Source organism: Poecilia latipinna, unplaced genomic scaffold, assembly GCF_001443285.1.
Source record: "Poecilia latipinna isolate Pla-1442-1.1 unplaced genomic scaffold, P_latipinna-1.0 Scaffold902, whole genome shotgun sequence".
Taxonomy (NCBI): Eukaryota; Metazoa; Chordata; class Actinopteri; order Cyprinodontiformes; family Poeciliidae; genus Poecilia; species Poecilia latipinna.
The window spans coordinates 4241-17730 of record NW_015113518.1 but is presented as its reverse complement, the minus strand read 5'-3'; the positions used below and the strand labels follow the sequence as shown (position 1 = coordinate 17730).

Genomic DNA, 13490 nt, shown 5'->3' with positions numbered 1-13490 from the left:
TCCTTCCTTCCTGCCTTCCTTCCTTCCTTCCTTCCATCCGAGCGGAACAACGCCACTACTAATCCAACAACCTACTGATTATTGCTCTGTGATCTCTACGGAGCTCCTATTTCCCACGGCTCGTGAATGCAGCAGTAGTTGGTCACCGGGCTGCTGGCTGCCAGTCTGCGTCTTTAAAGGACGCAGCCGCCGCCGCAGCAGCAGGGCCCCCGCTAGCAGAGGCTCCCTGAACTACCAGCGCTGCTGCTGCTGCATCTCTCTGGAGCCTCCAACACCTGCAGGTGGTTTCAGAAGCAGCAGCTGCTCTGCCTGGATTTAAGCCGGATCAAATCACTCTGAAGAGGCAGCGCCGCTATTGTTTTGTTTGTGTGTATTTGCTTCCACTTCCGGGCGGGTCTGCTCTTCATTGCCGGTGGAAGAAGACGACGGAGGCGAGGGGCGGAAGAAGGAGGAGAAGTTCACCCGGCATCGATGCTTCGAGCTGGGAGGATGGAGGAGTTTGTAACGGAGGAGGAGGAGCCGTGGTACGACCAGCGGGACCTGGAGCAAGGTGAGGTCATCTTCGTGGTGGTGGGTGGGTCGCAGGGTTGCAAAATGCAGAATGAATGAATGAATGAATCTCTCTCCCGGTCTCATCCTCCGCTAATTATCGGGATCTCGTCGGGGAGGCATCCCGGAATAACCCTGCGTGAATGCTGCCTCTGTTTTCAGCTCCTTCCTCCGTCCTGGCACATCACTGTACTCACGCTGCTTGCTACTCCAAGCTTGCAAAGCAAAGATCTCCTTTTGTTTCGACATTATTTTAGAGATCCATCCGCCATTTCTCAATCAGAAATATACATTTTGCTAATTTAGAATATGCTGCCAATGTATGGAATGCCACTGTACCATTTAGTCAGACCATCCTCCAATATCAAGTTACTTGGATGCACAAATAAGTTTTATTGTACCTTCCTGTCCAGATACTAGATCTAATATTGGTTACATTTATTTTTTGCAGCACAACAGGAAAACATGACAATGCAGTATTTCTGCTGGATGTGATGATTACGTGGGTCAGCTGTGGGCATAAAGGGCTGCAAAGATGGCCAAAAACATGCTTTTGGAAATTTGAACATATCTGAAATATTATCGCCTACCAAATATCGCATCTAAACAGTCCTGTGCCATAACAACTGGGATATGTTGATATATTTTGCAGCTACAGTTGTGATTTAAATTCTCAAGCAAACAAAGTGCAAGACATTTGAAAATCCATCGAAAGAGACGTGAATAATTTTATTAAATGAACTCTAAACGTGACTTTTATCAGCTGCTGGTAATGACAGCTGAAAATACGCCACATAAGGCAGATGGTGACATAAAGTTAAAGTATTTGTAGACTTGACAGCTATGAAAGTTAGTTCTCTTATGATTTACATGTGCGTTTCAAATAGATAAGCTTTAGATATCTGAAATGCAAATGTGAGTCATATCTTTAGATCTTAAAGTTAGGAAGAATTTATACATAAAACAAAAAAATATCTGGAGACAAAATCCTAATAAACATGGCTGGTGAAGATGAACTTTAGGCATCAAAAAGTAATTTTTTCCCCCCCCCATGTATAGATTCAAAACATCACAAATGATTACCAACCATAAAAACAAAGATGAAATATTATCTCGTTATTTTAATTTTTTTTTTGTAGATGTTCACAATTAAGCGACAAATTAGCTTTTCACTGTTACAATTTAGCCAATTCTTTTTTTTTGTTTTTGTTTATTCAGAATAACACTGGTAAGGAAACTGGCTGCATGGAGTTAAAGTGTTATATTTCTGTAGTGCCTTTTTTTTTTGTAGAAAATGGCTTCATCTGACTGGATTTCTTGTTTTCTTCTGTCCACTTAGTTTTCCCTCTTGGCATTATTCTGGAGTTGAATGGCCGAATCGATCGTAAAACAACTTGTCTGAAAAACTATCTCAAATGTTTATTCTAGACAAAAGGGGGAAAACGTAGTTGACAAATGCACCTGAACTCAACTGTTTACTATCGAAATGCATCTGAAGAACCTACTTGCGATTTTGTGTTATCCCTTATAAAAAGGGGAGAAATACAAGAGAATAAATTATCAGACGAAACCAGTGCGCCTTTACTTGTTCTTGTATTATTTGTAAAGAGCAGCCCAACACATAAAAATCACAATTATTCTCATTTAAACAAATCAGGCTGCTAGATGCCGAACAGAACATATAGCCAACGGCAGAAACAGAAACAGAGCTAAGTAGCTAGCCAAACACTCTTCGCACATCACATTAAAACAAAATAACTAATACATGACGCAAAACAAACTAAACACATACAAACTCGCACACATAGAGCATCCATATCATTCTCCAAAGATTAATCTCTTACCTTATAAAAAGGGGAGAAATACAAGAGAATAAATCAGACGAAACCAGTGCGCCTTTACTTGTTCTTGTATTATTTGTAAAGAGCGCACGAGTCCCCCTAGTGGACTCTTGACTATGGCGCCAATGCACTGCCCTTTCAGACAAAGGGCTATATTTCTTGCACACACCAAATCAAATGAAATTAGGATAATCAACAATTGGATCCAACATTAAAATGGTCAAATTAGTATACCCTGCAACATTTGCGGCTCTTGTGCAAGTATAATTGACTTGCGACCGAGATCAATCCTTCCCTGATGATTTAAATGGATTCACTTTAATTGGAGCAGAGCTTCCTCAGAGGCGAGATGAGAGCGTCCTCAACATCACCTGATCACCTGCTGACCCAGAGAACCAAAGCGGCTTTGCATCTCATCACCACATTACGCATCGTCGTCGTAAGAGGAGGAAATCAGGTGGATTTGACTCTCTGATGTTGCCATTATTCCGATCTGAGGTCGAAAAACATTAAATGTCTGAGCTGAGTAGAGCCCCTCCCTCCCTCCCCCCCTCCGGACATAACGGGAGCAGAGATTTTGACGCTTCGGGGTCAGAGAGTGGATGGTATTGTTATCATCATCATCCACACAATCATGAAGTTAGATCCCAGAAACGACGCTGTTATGCAACATCTTCGCCGCCGGCTCTTCTATTTTAAATCCCGCCGTGTTGATTACGATTCCACAAACCTCTGAAGTGAGTGTGTGTGCATGCATGTGTGTGTGTGTGTGTGTGTGTGCAGAGGGCGTTTGCATGGTGATGCCATGCTTGTGCTGCTGGCGCTGCAGGGGGGAGCCCGAGTGTGATTCACACATCCCAGTGGAGGAACACGAGCAGCAGAACATATCTGATGTTTGGCCTTGTTTTTTTTTTCTCCTCCTTAAGGAGTTGCGTAACCCCCGCATTCGAGACTGCAGCCTGCAGCTGCTTCCCTCAGCGCAGAAGCAGAGATGAGCACTAAGTGCGTTCGATAAGTCTCGAAGATTTCCGATGCTTTCAGTAACGATGCTGTGATAAATGGCAGCTCTGAATTTCGTACCAGTAATCTGCAATAATCTGTAAGCGTGTTCCTGTCAGTGCTCGTCGCTGTGGTGAGGAAACACTCCCGAAAATGTCAGTGATTCTCTTTCTTGCCGTCTTTTCACTCCTCTAGTTCTGTTTTTTTTTCTTTTTTCTCCGGCTATGAACTCCCACCAGGGTTCTTCTTCCTCCAGTTTTAATCTTCTAAGCCTGGGAAAGTGCTGTCTGCAAACCTCTATGGCACAATCGCCATTTAAAAAAAAAAAAAGAAAGAAAGAAAGAGAAAAAAATGTGTAATTGAATTGATAGTACTAGTTCAACACATGACGCTAATGAAATAGCAAAAGTTTAGTTTTTTACATCAACCATGAAACGGCAGCATTTATCAAAAACATATTAAAATAGGCACAGATCACGTTCATGCCAGTTATTTTGCAGCTAACAGTTATTTTGATAATTATTCTACAGACTGTTTTGACGATTAATCGCTCATTTAAAAATTGGCACATTCTACAAATTGTTCACTTAACCCTTGTGTCTAGAAATGGGGTCCAACTGACCCCACACACCAGTCCTCTCACGCACAAGGGTTAACCACGTATTGTGTACAATATTAGAAATACTTTAAAAGATGCAAATAATTCTTTTTTTTAAATGACAAAAACAAATTATTGCTAAACTTTGTAACCTCCAACTAAAAAAATATATATTCTAACAGCATGTACAAATTTCAGCCCTAATGTCACCATCAGTCCAGAGTAGTAGTAATATGTTGACTATTTTATGGATTAAACTGATTAGTAACTGGATAGCAAAAAGTACTTAATAGATTTTTTTTTTTTTATCCAAATTTGAACCAGGTGAAACTAAAATTGTCACTGGTCTTTTTCTTTTTTAAATCTTAAATGCAAAATGTGTATATTTTTTGTACAGAGAGCTAAATTACTGCTGTGAATATGTTATTCTTTCAGCAAAACAGTTTTTTTTGTAGGTATGCTCCAGTTAACAATTAATCAATTACTAAATTAGTCGACGATCATCTTCAATAACCGATTAATCACTTCAGTCGACGATCATCTTCAATAACCGATTAATCACAATGAATCCGATTAATCACTTCAGTCGACGATCATCTTCAATAACCGATTAATCACAATGAATCCGATTAATCACTTCAGCCCTATTATTTATGCGAACAAATCTGCAACCATTTTCTTCCTCCTCCGTGTTTCACTGAGACAGACTTTCCTTACCGTCAGCAGCTGCTCTGTAAAAGCGGCGATGTTGTTGCTCTTCTAAAAGCAACCGCAGATCGTCTGTGTTTGTTCGTTTACGTCCGTCTTTCTGTCTCGGCTCTCGTTCAGACCTGCATTTGGCCGCGGAGCTCGGCAAGACTCTCCTCGAACGCAACAAGGAGCTGGAGGACTCTCTCCAGCAGATGTACATCAACAACGAGGAGCAAGTGCAAGAGATAGAGGTACGGCAGTCTCCCCAAGCATCCGTTTTTTTTTTTTCCCAACCATGTTCATTTTTTCACGTTTCAGGTCAGCGAGAGAAAATGTTTTTAACGTCGTTTTACATAACTAAAGATTTTTAGTATTTTTTATTTTCTACTCCTTTACAACAAGTTTTTGTTCTCATTCTAACTGCACCAATTTACTTGAATCATTTAGTCAGTTCTAGTTGCGGTTCTGGGTTGTTACCTTTCAGCAAGAAGGTCTTAGGTTTGAACCCTGCTGACAAAATTTTTGTGATTGCTTCGAGCCGTCCAAATAGCTCTTTGCGTTTTGTCGCGTTACACATGCACGATGAGACTGGAGCGAGACGATGTCCCGATGTCCTCTCTGGACGGACATCTTCTATAAATCGCTGCCCGCCACCTCTTCACGCCATCGAACATGCTTCGCTTCACAGTACCTGTCCAAGCAGCTGGAAATGCTGAGGGAGATGAACGAGCAGCACGCCAAGGTGTACGAGCAGCTGGACGTGACGGCCCGAGAGCTGGAGATCACCAACGAGAAGCTGGTGCTGGAGAGCAAGGCCTCGCAGCAGAAGATAGACAGGTGACCGCCGACCCATCCGACAGCCCATAATGAGACGGTTATTGGCGTATGCTGAGTTTTGACAGCTATTTTCCAAAGCAGTATGCAGAAATGTTCTAGAAAAACGGGGAACTTAAGCAGCAGCAGTGATTTCCCTCATGCTCATAAACCCGTTAGAGATTTCAGAGAGCCATTAACCCACACAGGGCTGGTATGTCAGGTATCGGGGAAGTTGTTTTTTTGTTGCTGTTCCTCTTACGCAACCGCTTGTAACATGTTCAGAAATTTCTCTAATCGGAGATTAGACATTTACAAATCATGTTACTGGGGCTAACGGCTAATTATAACCCACCCACCCTCCACAATAGCTGCCTTTGTTCTTTCCGAGCAGATTAATCCGAGTTGTGTTTGTGCACTCAGGTTGACGGGCACCATGGAGACCCTGCAGAGTCAGGTGGACGGTCTCACGACTCGGGTGGAGGAGCTGCGGACCCTGGAGGAGCTGAGGGTGCGCAGAGAGAAGAAGGAGCGGCGCAAGACGGTCCACTCGTTCCCCTGCCTCAAGGAGCTCTGCACTGCTCCCAGGTTGCTGCAGCACACGCCGCAGTTTCTGTTCACCTCATTTCTATCCCAGCAGGACACTAGAAACTTCATCTAAAGGAAGTTTACAAGGCAAACTTTAAGTCATATCCGTTTACTGGAACCTTGTTCAAATCGATCCTCTTCCTGCCAATATAATGCAGTTGCGTGCAGATCAAATTATAGCATCCGAATCAGATGATCGTTCGGTTAGCAAAAACTGCTCCGTCTTTTAGGAAGCCCATCTGAACGCAACGAGGTATTGACTTTTCTCGCATTTATAACAAGCATCTAAGAAAGGAACTGCTAAGCTTGAACACTGACTAAACGCTCCAGCTCAGAGCCAGGAGTACTTTCTATGGGAACAAAAACGGATCATTTTTCTTTGATTGTTTCGAACTATATTCTCTCTGTTATAAAGTAGTCGGAATAAATTAAATTAAACAGTTTAGGAAGCATTTAAACCAAAAAAGCTACATTGACATGTAAACCCGCAGGTCCTAAACAGATGCAGAACCAGATTGTGAATGTACATCATGAGGGGCCTTTGGGTACAAAAGGTGTTCTCATTAATAAGCTTTGCATGGAGTGTGCTTATTACAACGAAGCACACCCCATGCATTTGTTTCTAAGCCAGTGCTGTGACGCTTTCTTTAGATACGAGGACGGGTTCCTCTTGGCCAACCCTGGCAGCGTTGACCTGGTGGAGCGGCAGCCTCTGGACGAGGAAAACGACCGCCTCAGAGACATCGTGTCCTCCCTGCACTCGGCCATGGCCTCGGAGCGGTCGAAGCGGGAGAGCGTGGAGCGGGAGTGCGCCGTGGTGCTGCAGGAGTTCGAGCAGCTGGAGCAGCGCCTGCTGGGCGCCGAGGGCTGCAAGCTGCGGGTCCAGGAGCTCGAGGCGGAGCTGCTGGAGATGCAGCAGCTCCGGAAGTCCAGGGTGTGCCTCATCGGGGACATGGAGGACGGCTTGGAGATGCTGCTCGGCAACGGCCCCGAGACGGACACCCCGGAGGAGGAAGGCGGGCTGGAGGAGGGCGGTGAAGCCGAGGGAGGAGCCGGGCAGCAAGGCGGAGGCCCGGTGCGGAAGAGCTGCAGCGACACGGCCTTGAACGCCATCTCGGCCGCGTCCGGCCGGCGCCAGGGCGGCTACCCGCTTCAGGGCAACGGCACCCGCAAACGGGGCATGTCCATCCTGCGGGAGGTGGACGAGCAATACCACGCCCTGCTGGAGAAGTACGAGGAGCTGCTGGGGAAGTGCAGGCGCCACGAGGAGACGCTGTGCCACGCCGGGGTGCAGACGTCGCGGCCCGTCTCCAGAGACCCCTCCGTGAGGGAGTACAACATGAGCTCAGCGGAGCCTTCCACGTCCGGGGCCGGCGCTGTCGGCCCTTCGACGCCTCCGCAGACCCCCTCCACCCCGGAGGCGCTGGAGGGCATCAGCAGGCAGGTGGAGCAGGTGGACAAGCGGCTGAGTCAGAACACGCCGGAGTACAAAGCGCTGTTCAAGGAGATCTTCTCCCGGCTGCAGAAGACCAAGAGGGACATGAACTCCCCGAAGAGCCGAAAGACTCACAAATAAAACTGAACTCCCCCCCTCAACCCCACAAGAAGAACCTAAATGCACTGAGAAAAGCTCAAGCTAATTTACAAAGCATTACCTCACAGTTCAGCTGCTGAAGTATAGGAAACGCTACTTATTCATGTAAAACTGCCAAACGTTATTTTGCTGCGCAGGACGTCTTATACAGGCCAGAGATCAGAAGGTAAAGATGGTTTTGTTTTGTTTCTATAATCGAGATGTCGGAGTGATTGACTGTTTCAATAATAAGCCAAATGAACCTAAAGCGTGAGGGGCTTTGGACATTTCCAGCATGTACTTGTTTATAACATCACTAAATGCTTAAAAAAATGAATAAATAAAATCACAAGCTTTAAAACTAAAGCAAATCTTAATGTTTTATATTTAATTTTCTTTTCCTGGATATGATGAATTCAGAGAGTCGGCAAATAAATGACATCTGAAGTTTACTTGCACAAGCTGCAGGACCATAACTATTCATACAGCTTCTTTAATATCTCCTCAAAAAGTCTCAGTAAATTTAATTGTGTTTTTGTTGCCATCAACAAGCTTCAGACAAAAGCTTTGGGTGGATATTTAGCCACTCCTTGGGAATGTTGGTAGTTTTTATTTACATTGTTACGTTCTTGGCATGGACTTTGTTCTTAAGGAGTTTTGAAAAGGTCAATAGAGGTCAGGGCTTTGGGAGGGCCAGTCTAAACCAACATTCAGTTTATTTTACATAACATCTAACCAAAACAATGCTATCATGCACTTTACAAAAAAAAATGTTAATACATTCAGCAATTAAGATTTCAATGATTTAATTATTTTAAAATGCGTTTAGAAGAGAGAAACAGAAAAAAATAAAACTTGTGCACCAATTTTTTTTTCCATGTTTCATATTTTCTATAATTTAATAGAACATAAATCTCAGAATCACGCCATTTCTGATCAGATCTACACAGTAAATCACAAATTAAGACCAAAGTACTGGATGATAATCTAAAATCATTTATATGCAACTTCTGCGGTTTGAACAAAAACAAGCGACACACACACCCACCCAGTCTGAACACTTTAATTTGAACACCAGAGATCCATAAACTGTAGGCAATACAGACAGCACACAATAAGTTTAACCCACCTCACTGAGAAGAACCGTCAGCCCCGTGACACACGAGGCTAAACGAGGCCAAACTGACGTTCATTTACATATGGAGTGTATAAAACGAGAAAACACCTAGCATGGCCAGCTGTGTGTTCAACCGTTAGCGTGCTTAAAGGCTGAGGTTTGGATACTGATTGAGAGACGATGGGTCTGGAGGCACAGTCAGCAGAAATAATCTCCACGTCGTAAAGTGAACGGTTTAACGCGTCCTGTATTCGACTCAGCATAGAAGACACAGCGATCGGGACTCTTAGAGTTCAGTTTTAGATTTTCAGACCACTACAAAGAAAAATGAAGAAATGAATGTTATCCAACAAAATGTGTACTGGAGTAATTAAACCTGAAGCAAAGACAAACTCTTAGCTCTGATTCCATGTGTTAAAACAGGCTCACATACTCAGAAGGCAAATGGCTCAACAATTTTTTTTCCTAGATCTTCATAACTGCTATTAAGGCCACGTAGATGCTAATAAGAAAAAAAAAGGAAAATAATAAAATACCTGATAGGGTGAGAACGAGCGGCAGCTAAAGCTAAATGGGGCTTGTGGGGTGGTTAGAGGTAACTGTTTCCCCCTGTTCTCCGAGTAGATTATATCAAGATCCAAACTATTTGGAAGTCCAACTAGTTTTAACGAGACCCAAGTACGTATAATCTGCTCAGAGGCTTTAGCTGGGCTCTGTTCAAGAGTTACGTCCAGCAGTGATTGCTAAATCTGCGCTAGCAGGCGTTCTGCGTGCTGCTGCCCGAGGCAGACCATGATGATTACACAGAACAATGAAAAATGTTAGTAAAAGAAAGAATCGGTGGTACAGGGGGAGAGGAAATCCTACACTGATGGGTTTTTTTTTCCTCCACCGTTTTCTCTTGTATAACAAACCATCTTGAAAATCTGGATTGTGCACAGTTTGCTTTCTCCATTTTTGAGGATTTAATACTTTATCAGAAAAGGGTGGGTGTAAACGAATTAATTGTTACAATTGAGGGAATGATGATGAATGACGTGATTAAAAGCTAGAAACAAAAGGTGCGAGAGCGGAAGGGAGGGCTGTGATGGACGGAGAGAGCAGAAGCCTAAGACGACATAATGCGGAGAGAAATCCTTGGAATGACAGCAAGACGAGGAAAGGCTGGAAAAACGCCGAGCGGGGAGGAAAGTGAACGAGACGCAGCGGGAAAAAAATCAGTCTTTCCAGTCCTTCTTGATAGCGAGGCTCCACTCCCAGGAGAGATGGTCGTACTTGTCGTCGTCTGTGAACTTGGACTTGATGTTGTAAGTGCCGCGGGCCAGCATCCCTTTGGGGGCTTCCTCCAGGGTGGTGAGGAACTCGTATTCCTCGTCCGGTCTCGGGCCGTAGCTTCCCACCATGTAGTCCGACTTATCCACTGCAGACGAGAAAAGGAGGGAAAGGAGACAGTGGCATGAGCAGAACATCTAGAATCTAGAAAAGGAGAATCCTTCTGACCACTTTCCTTCTCCAGGTAAGATACTGACAGCTCAGAAACAGTCCAAACATCCCCACCTTCCGATATAAGTTGCTCTAAACAGATGCATCTGAACAAGTGAGTCATAAAAGTTCATTTCTGTAATTCAATCCAAAAACAGAAACTTTGTTTGGACAAACATCCCTTAGCAAGTTGCACTTTGACCCCGCTGTTTTTCTTGGCATTAACAAACTTCTGCCATTGGTCTGGCTTCACATCTGACCATTTTTATTAGAAATGATGGGAAATGTGTTGGTTTCCTGGTATTGAAACCAACACATTCACTTTTTTCGTTCATCAAACTGAAAAAAAGGGGAAACGTGTTCTGGAAAATACGTTACATCTGAGCCTGCATGCAGAAGGGACTGGTTCATAAAGCAAATGGTAAAACTACATGTTTTGTTTTAAAACTCATAGAAACAGGAAGCATGTTACATAAGGGATTCTGATATTTCTCCACCTGCACTGAGTTTTTGGTGGCTTTAACTTCGAATTGCAACCAACTTAGAAAAAAAAAAAAAAAAAAAAAAAACATTTTTACCTTTGACTCCTTTCCTGAATGTTTGCTGATTGTATCTCAGACCTGAAACGATCTCTTTGTTCACCTGCAAAAAGCATCATGCATTATGCTTTCAGCAATCATTAAAAGAAAAAAAAAATCACCATAAATTTCAAAACATTCAGCAGTTCTAGACTAACAGAGATGCACAGAATGAGAGAACCATTACCTTGAAGTTGATCTTTATTCTGTACTCAACTCCCTCCTTCAGTGTGAATGGGTGCTTCTTGAAGTTCTCCAGGTCTCCTGAAATGTAGAAAATAAAAGAAAAATTTATTCTAGATATAAAAAAAACTTGGAACAAATTGTTTGCTTCAGTCTTAAACATTCTTCGTTTTCGTGAGATGGTGAGTGCACCGTCCACCAGGGGGCGCAGTGAATAAAAACAGGCAGCAGTTTTCCTTCCTTGTTATACCCATTTTGACCACTGAGAGGGGACAAAGTGCGCCATCAGGAAGTGGCTAATTAACCCACTTCCATAAGAATCTCCTCATTGCTAATTAGCAGGCTAATGACGCAGCGTCTAAATTTGCGCAGAGGGAAGGGACTGCTTACTGTGTGTAGTGATTGGACTTCCTTCAGTATGAGGACAGAGGTAATGCTCCTCCTCCTGCCCTTTGACCTCTAAAACCTGCAGCTGAACAGTACTTACCCTGCAGGTCAAGGATCAAGGGAGCGGGTGCATTTTCACACATCAGCGTCATCCGTGTCACCTGGACATTTGGTGCAGTGGGATCTAGTAAAGAGAAAAGTTAAATAAATGATGGGCACCGTGCGTTTTCTTCCTCTAAAAGCACTCATTAGGCAACATCTTCCTTCAGCTGATTATTTGGACATCACATTGTTGTTCTTCAGACACATCCTGAGGACTGTTTCCTTTTTCAGCCACAAAAAAATAAATAAATTCCACAGAAGTTTGTTTTTTTTTTTTTTGGGAGGGGGGGGGAGGAATGTTAGGATGAACAACAACAGACTAGGACATAATTGTGAAACAAAACAATAAATACAAATTAAAATCAGAAAATGTGGTGTGTATTTATATTCCCTCTAAATCAATAATTGTTAGAACCACCTTGCGGTGTAATTACAGCTTCTAGTTACTTCTGGTTTCTCTCTGCACAGACTGAATGACATTTTTGCCTCTTCTTTGCTGCAAAGTAGCTCAACCAGATTGGAATGAAAGAGTGAACATTTTTTAAATTCTTCACTCAAATTCTAAAAAGGATTTCCGCCTGGACTTTGACGGGTTACTCTGGGGAATTCACAATAACAAATAAAAGGGGATTAAAAGCCAAACAATCTTTATTAGAAAAGCTCTCATGTGCTGGTCAATCACATAAAGCCTAAAAGAGCAATGCTGTTTCACTGTGAAGAGTTCAAAAGGTGCACACTTTTCCAAAACACTGTAAAAGTTTGGCATATTCAAAAACTGCCTGTAGTGATGGCATGCGGAGATAAATGGAAACTTCTGACATGTGACATCAGTTTAATCTCGTATAACCATCTTTGTTTATATGAGGAGGCCCTACAACACATGGAGGCATTAACCCATCATTAAGCCCAAAGCAAAAGAAGATGGAGGTGCTGGTTGGCTTGGCAAAGCCTTTGCAACACTCGGATGTTTGTATGATGAAGTAGATGGGACTCATTGCTCTCTGTCAGGCGGGATAAATATTCGTATGCGAGGATGTCGATCTGAGTTGCCCTGTTTTCACAACAAACAGCTGACATTCGATGATGGAAACAACCGACGGGCCAAACGGAGCGGATAAATGAGTCGGGTCGGCACGAACCTGCGACCACGGCAGCCTTGCCCAGCAGCGCCTCCTTGTACTTCCGCAGGCTCTCGTCATCTTTGTCCAGCTCCTGGATCTCCTGTAAGCTCTTCTGTGCAGGAGGTTTGTAGTTTATGTCCGATTCTTTCTCCTCGTTGGCCGCGGCGATCTCTTTCAGCTGCTCCGGTGTGAGGTCCTGCTCTGCCATGGTGCACTAGACTGTGGCGACAGAGAGGGAGGGAACGATAAAAAATGGAGGAAACGGAGGGGCTCCTTTTTATTTTTTTAAATGAAAACTACAAGTGAAGCAAAGAGGCAAAGAGTCATGGCTGCTGAGAGGAACCTCTGTGAACTTTGACCTGAGGACACAAGCTCATGTACAAACAAAGGCAGGTTTACACAATGAAGCACAATATAATTTAAACACTTTTAAGCAGAGTTAGAACAATTAGTCATAGTCAGGTTGGTTTAAATGGCATAACTTAGACTAGCAACAATCACAAAGAATTAATAAAGTTGCATTAAAAAAAAAGAAACCTCGTCATTCTCCATCTATAAAGGCATCAACTAACAAGCAGAAGGTACTTTAATGAACTTTTACACTTTGATAAAATCAAATAAAGGTCATTACATGTGTTTGACGCATTAATGACCTCAAAGTTCCTTTTTTTATTATTATAACCCACTAGCTCTACGAAAGATCCTGCAGCAGCGCCTGTATTTTCTCTTGTGTGCAAAATACAAGGATCTCAAAGAAAAGCGGAAATCGGTATTGACCTGAAAACTTGATCGGTGCATATCTTGTTGCAGAGCCCTGGTAATGTTGGAGTAAAATTAATGAGAACAGCTGGTGAACACATGCAGAGCAA

General features: G+C 43.2%; 2 protein-coding genes across 2 annotated transcripts; one reads left to right on the top strand and one right to left on the bottom strand.

Moving 5' to 3' along the window:
- The first annotated feature begins 86 nt into the window (after positions 1 to 86).
- LOC106957431 (cerebellar degeneration-related protein 2-like) lies at positions 87 to 8023 on the top strand. The gene is made up of 5 exons (XM_015048781.1): positions 87 to 550; positions 4816 to 4928; positions 5366 to 5514; positions 5914 to 6078; positions 6730 to 8023. Exons 1-5 carry the CDS (start codon positions 472 to 474, stop codon positions 7652 to 7654), a joined length of 1431 nt encoding a protein of 476 aa, XP_014904267.1. The 5' UTR covers positions 87 to 471; the 3' UTR covers positions 7655 to 8023.
- Positions 8024 to 9955: 1932 nt separating this feature from the next.
- LOC106957432 (rho GDP-dissociation inhibitor 1-like) lies at positions 9956 to 12860 on the bottom strand. The gene is made up of 5 exons (XM_015048782.1): positions 12640 to 12860; positions 11499 to 11582; positions 11016 to 11092; positions 10829 to 10892; positions 9956 to 10188 (listed from the first exon to the last, which is right to left on the bottom strand). Exons 1-5 carry the CDS (start codon positions 12827 to 12829, stop codon positions 9986 to 9988), a joined length of 618 nt encoding a protein of 205 aa, XP_014904268.1. The 5' UTR covers positions 12830 to 12860; the 3' UTR covers positions 9956 to 9985.
- Between the last annotated feature and the right edge of the window lie 630 nt (positions 12861 to 13490).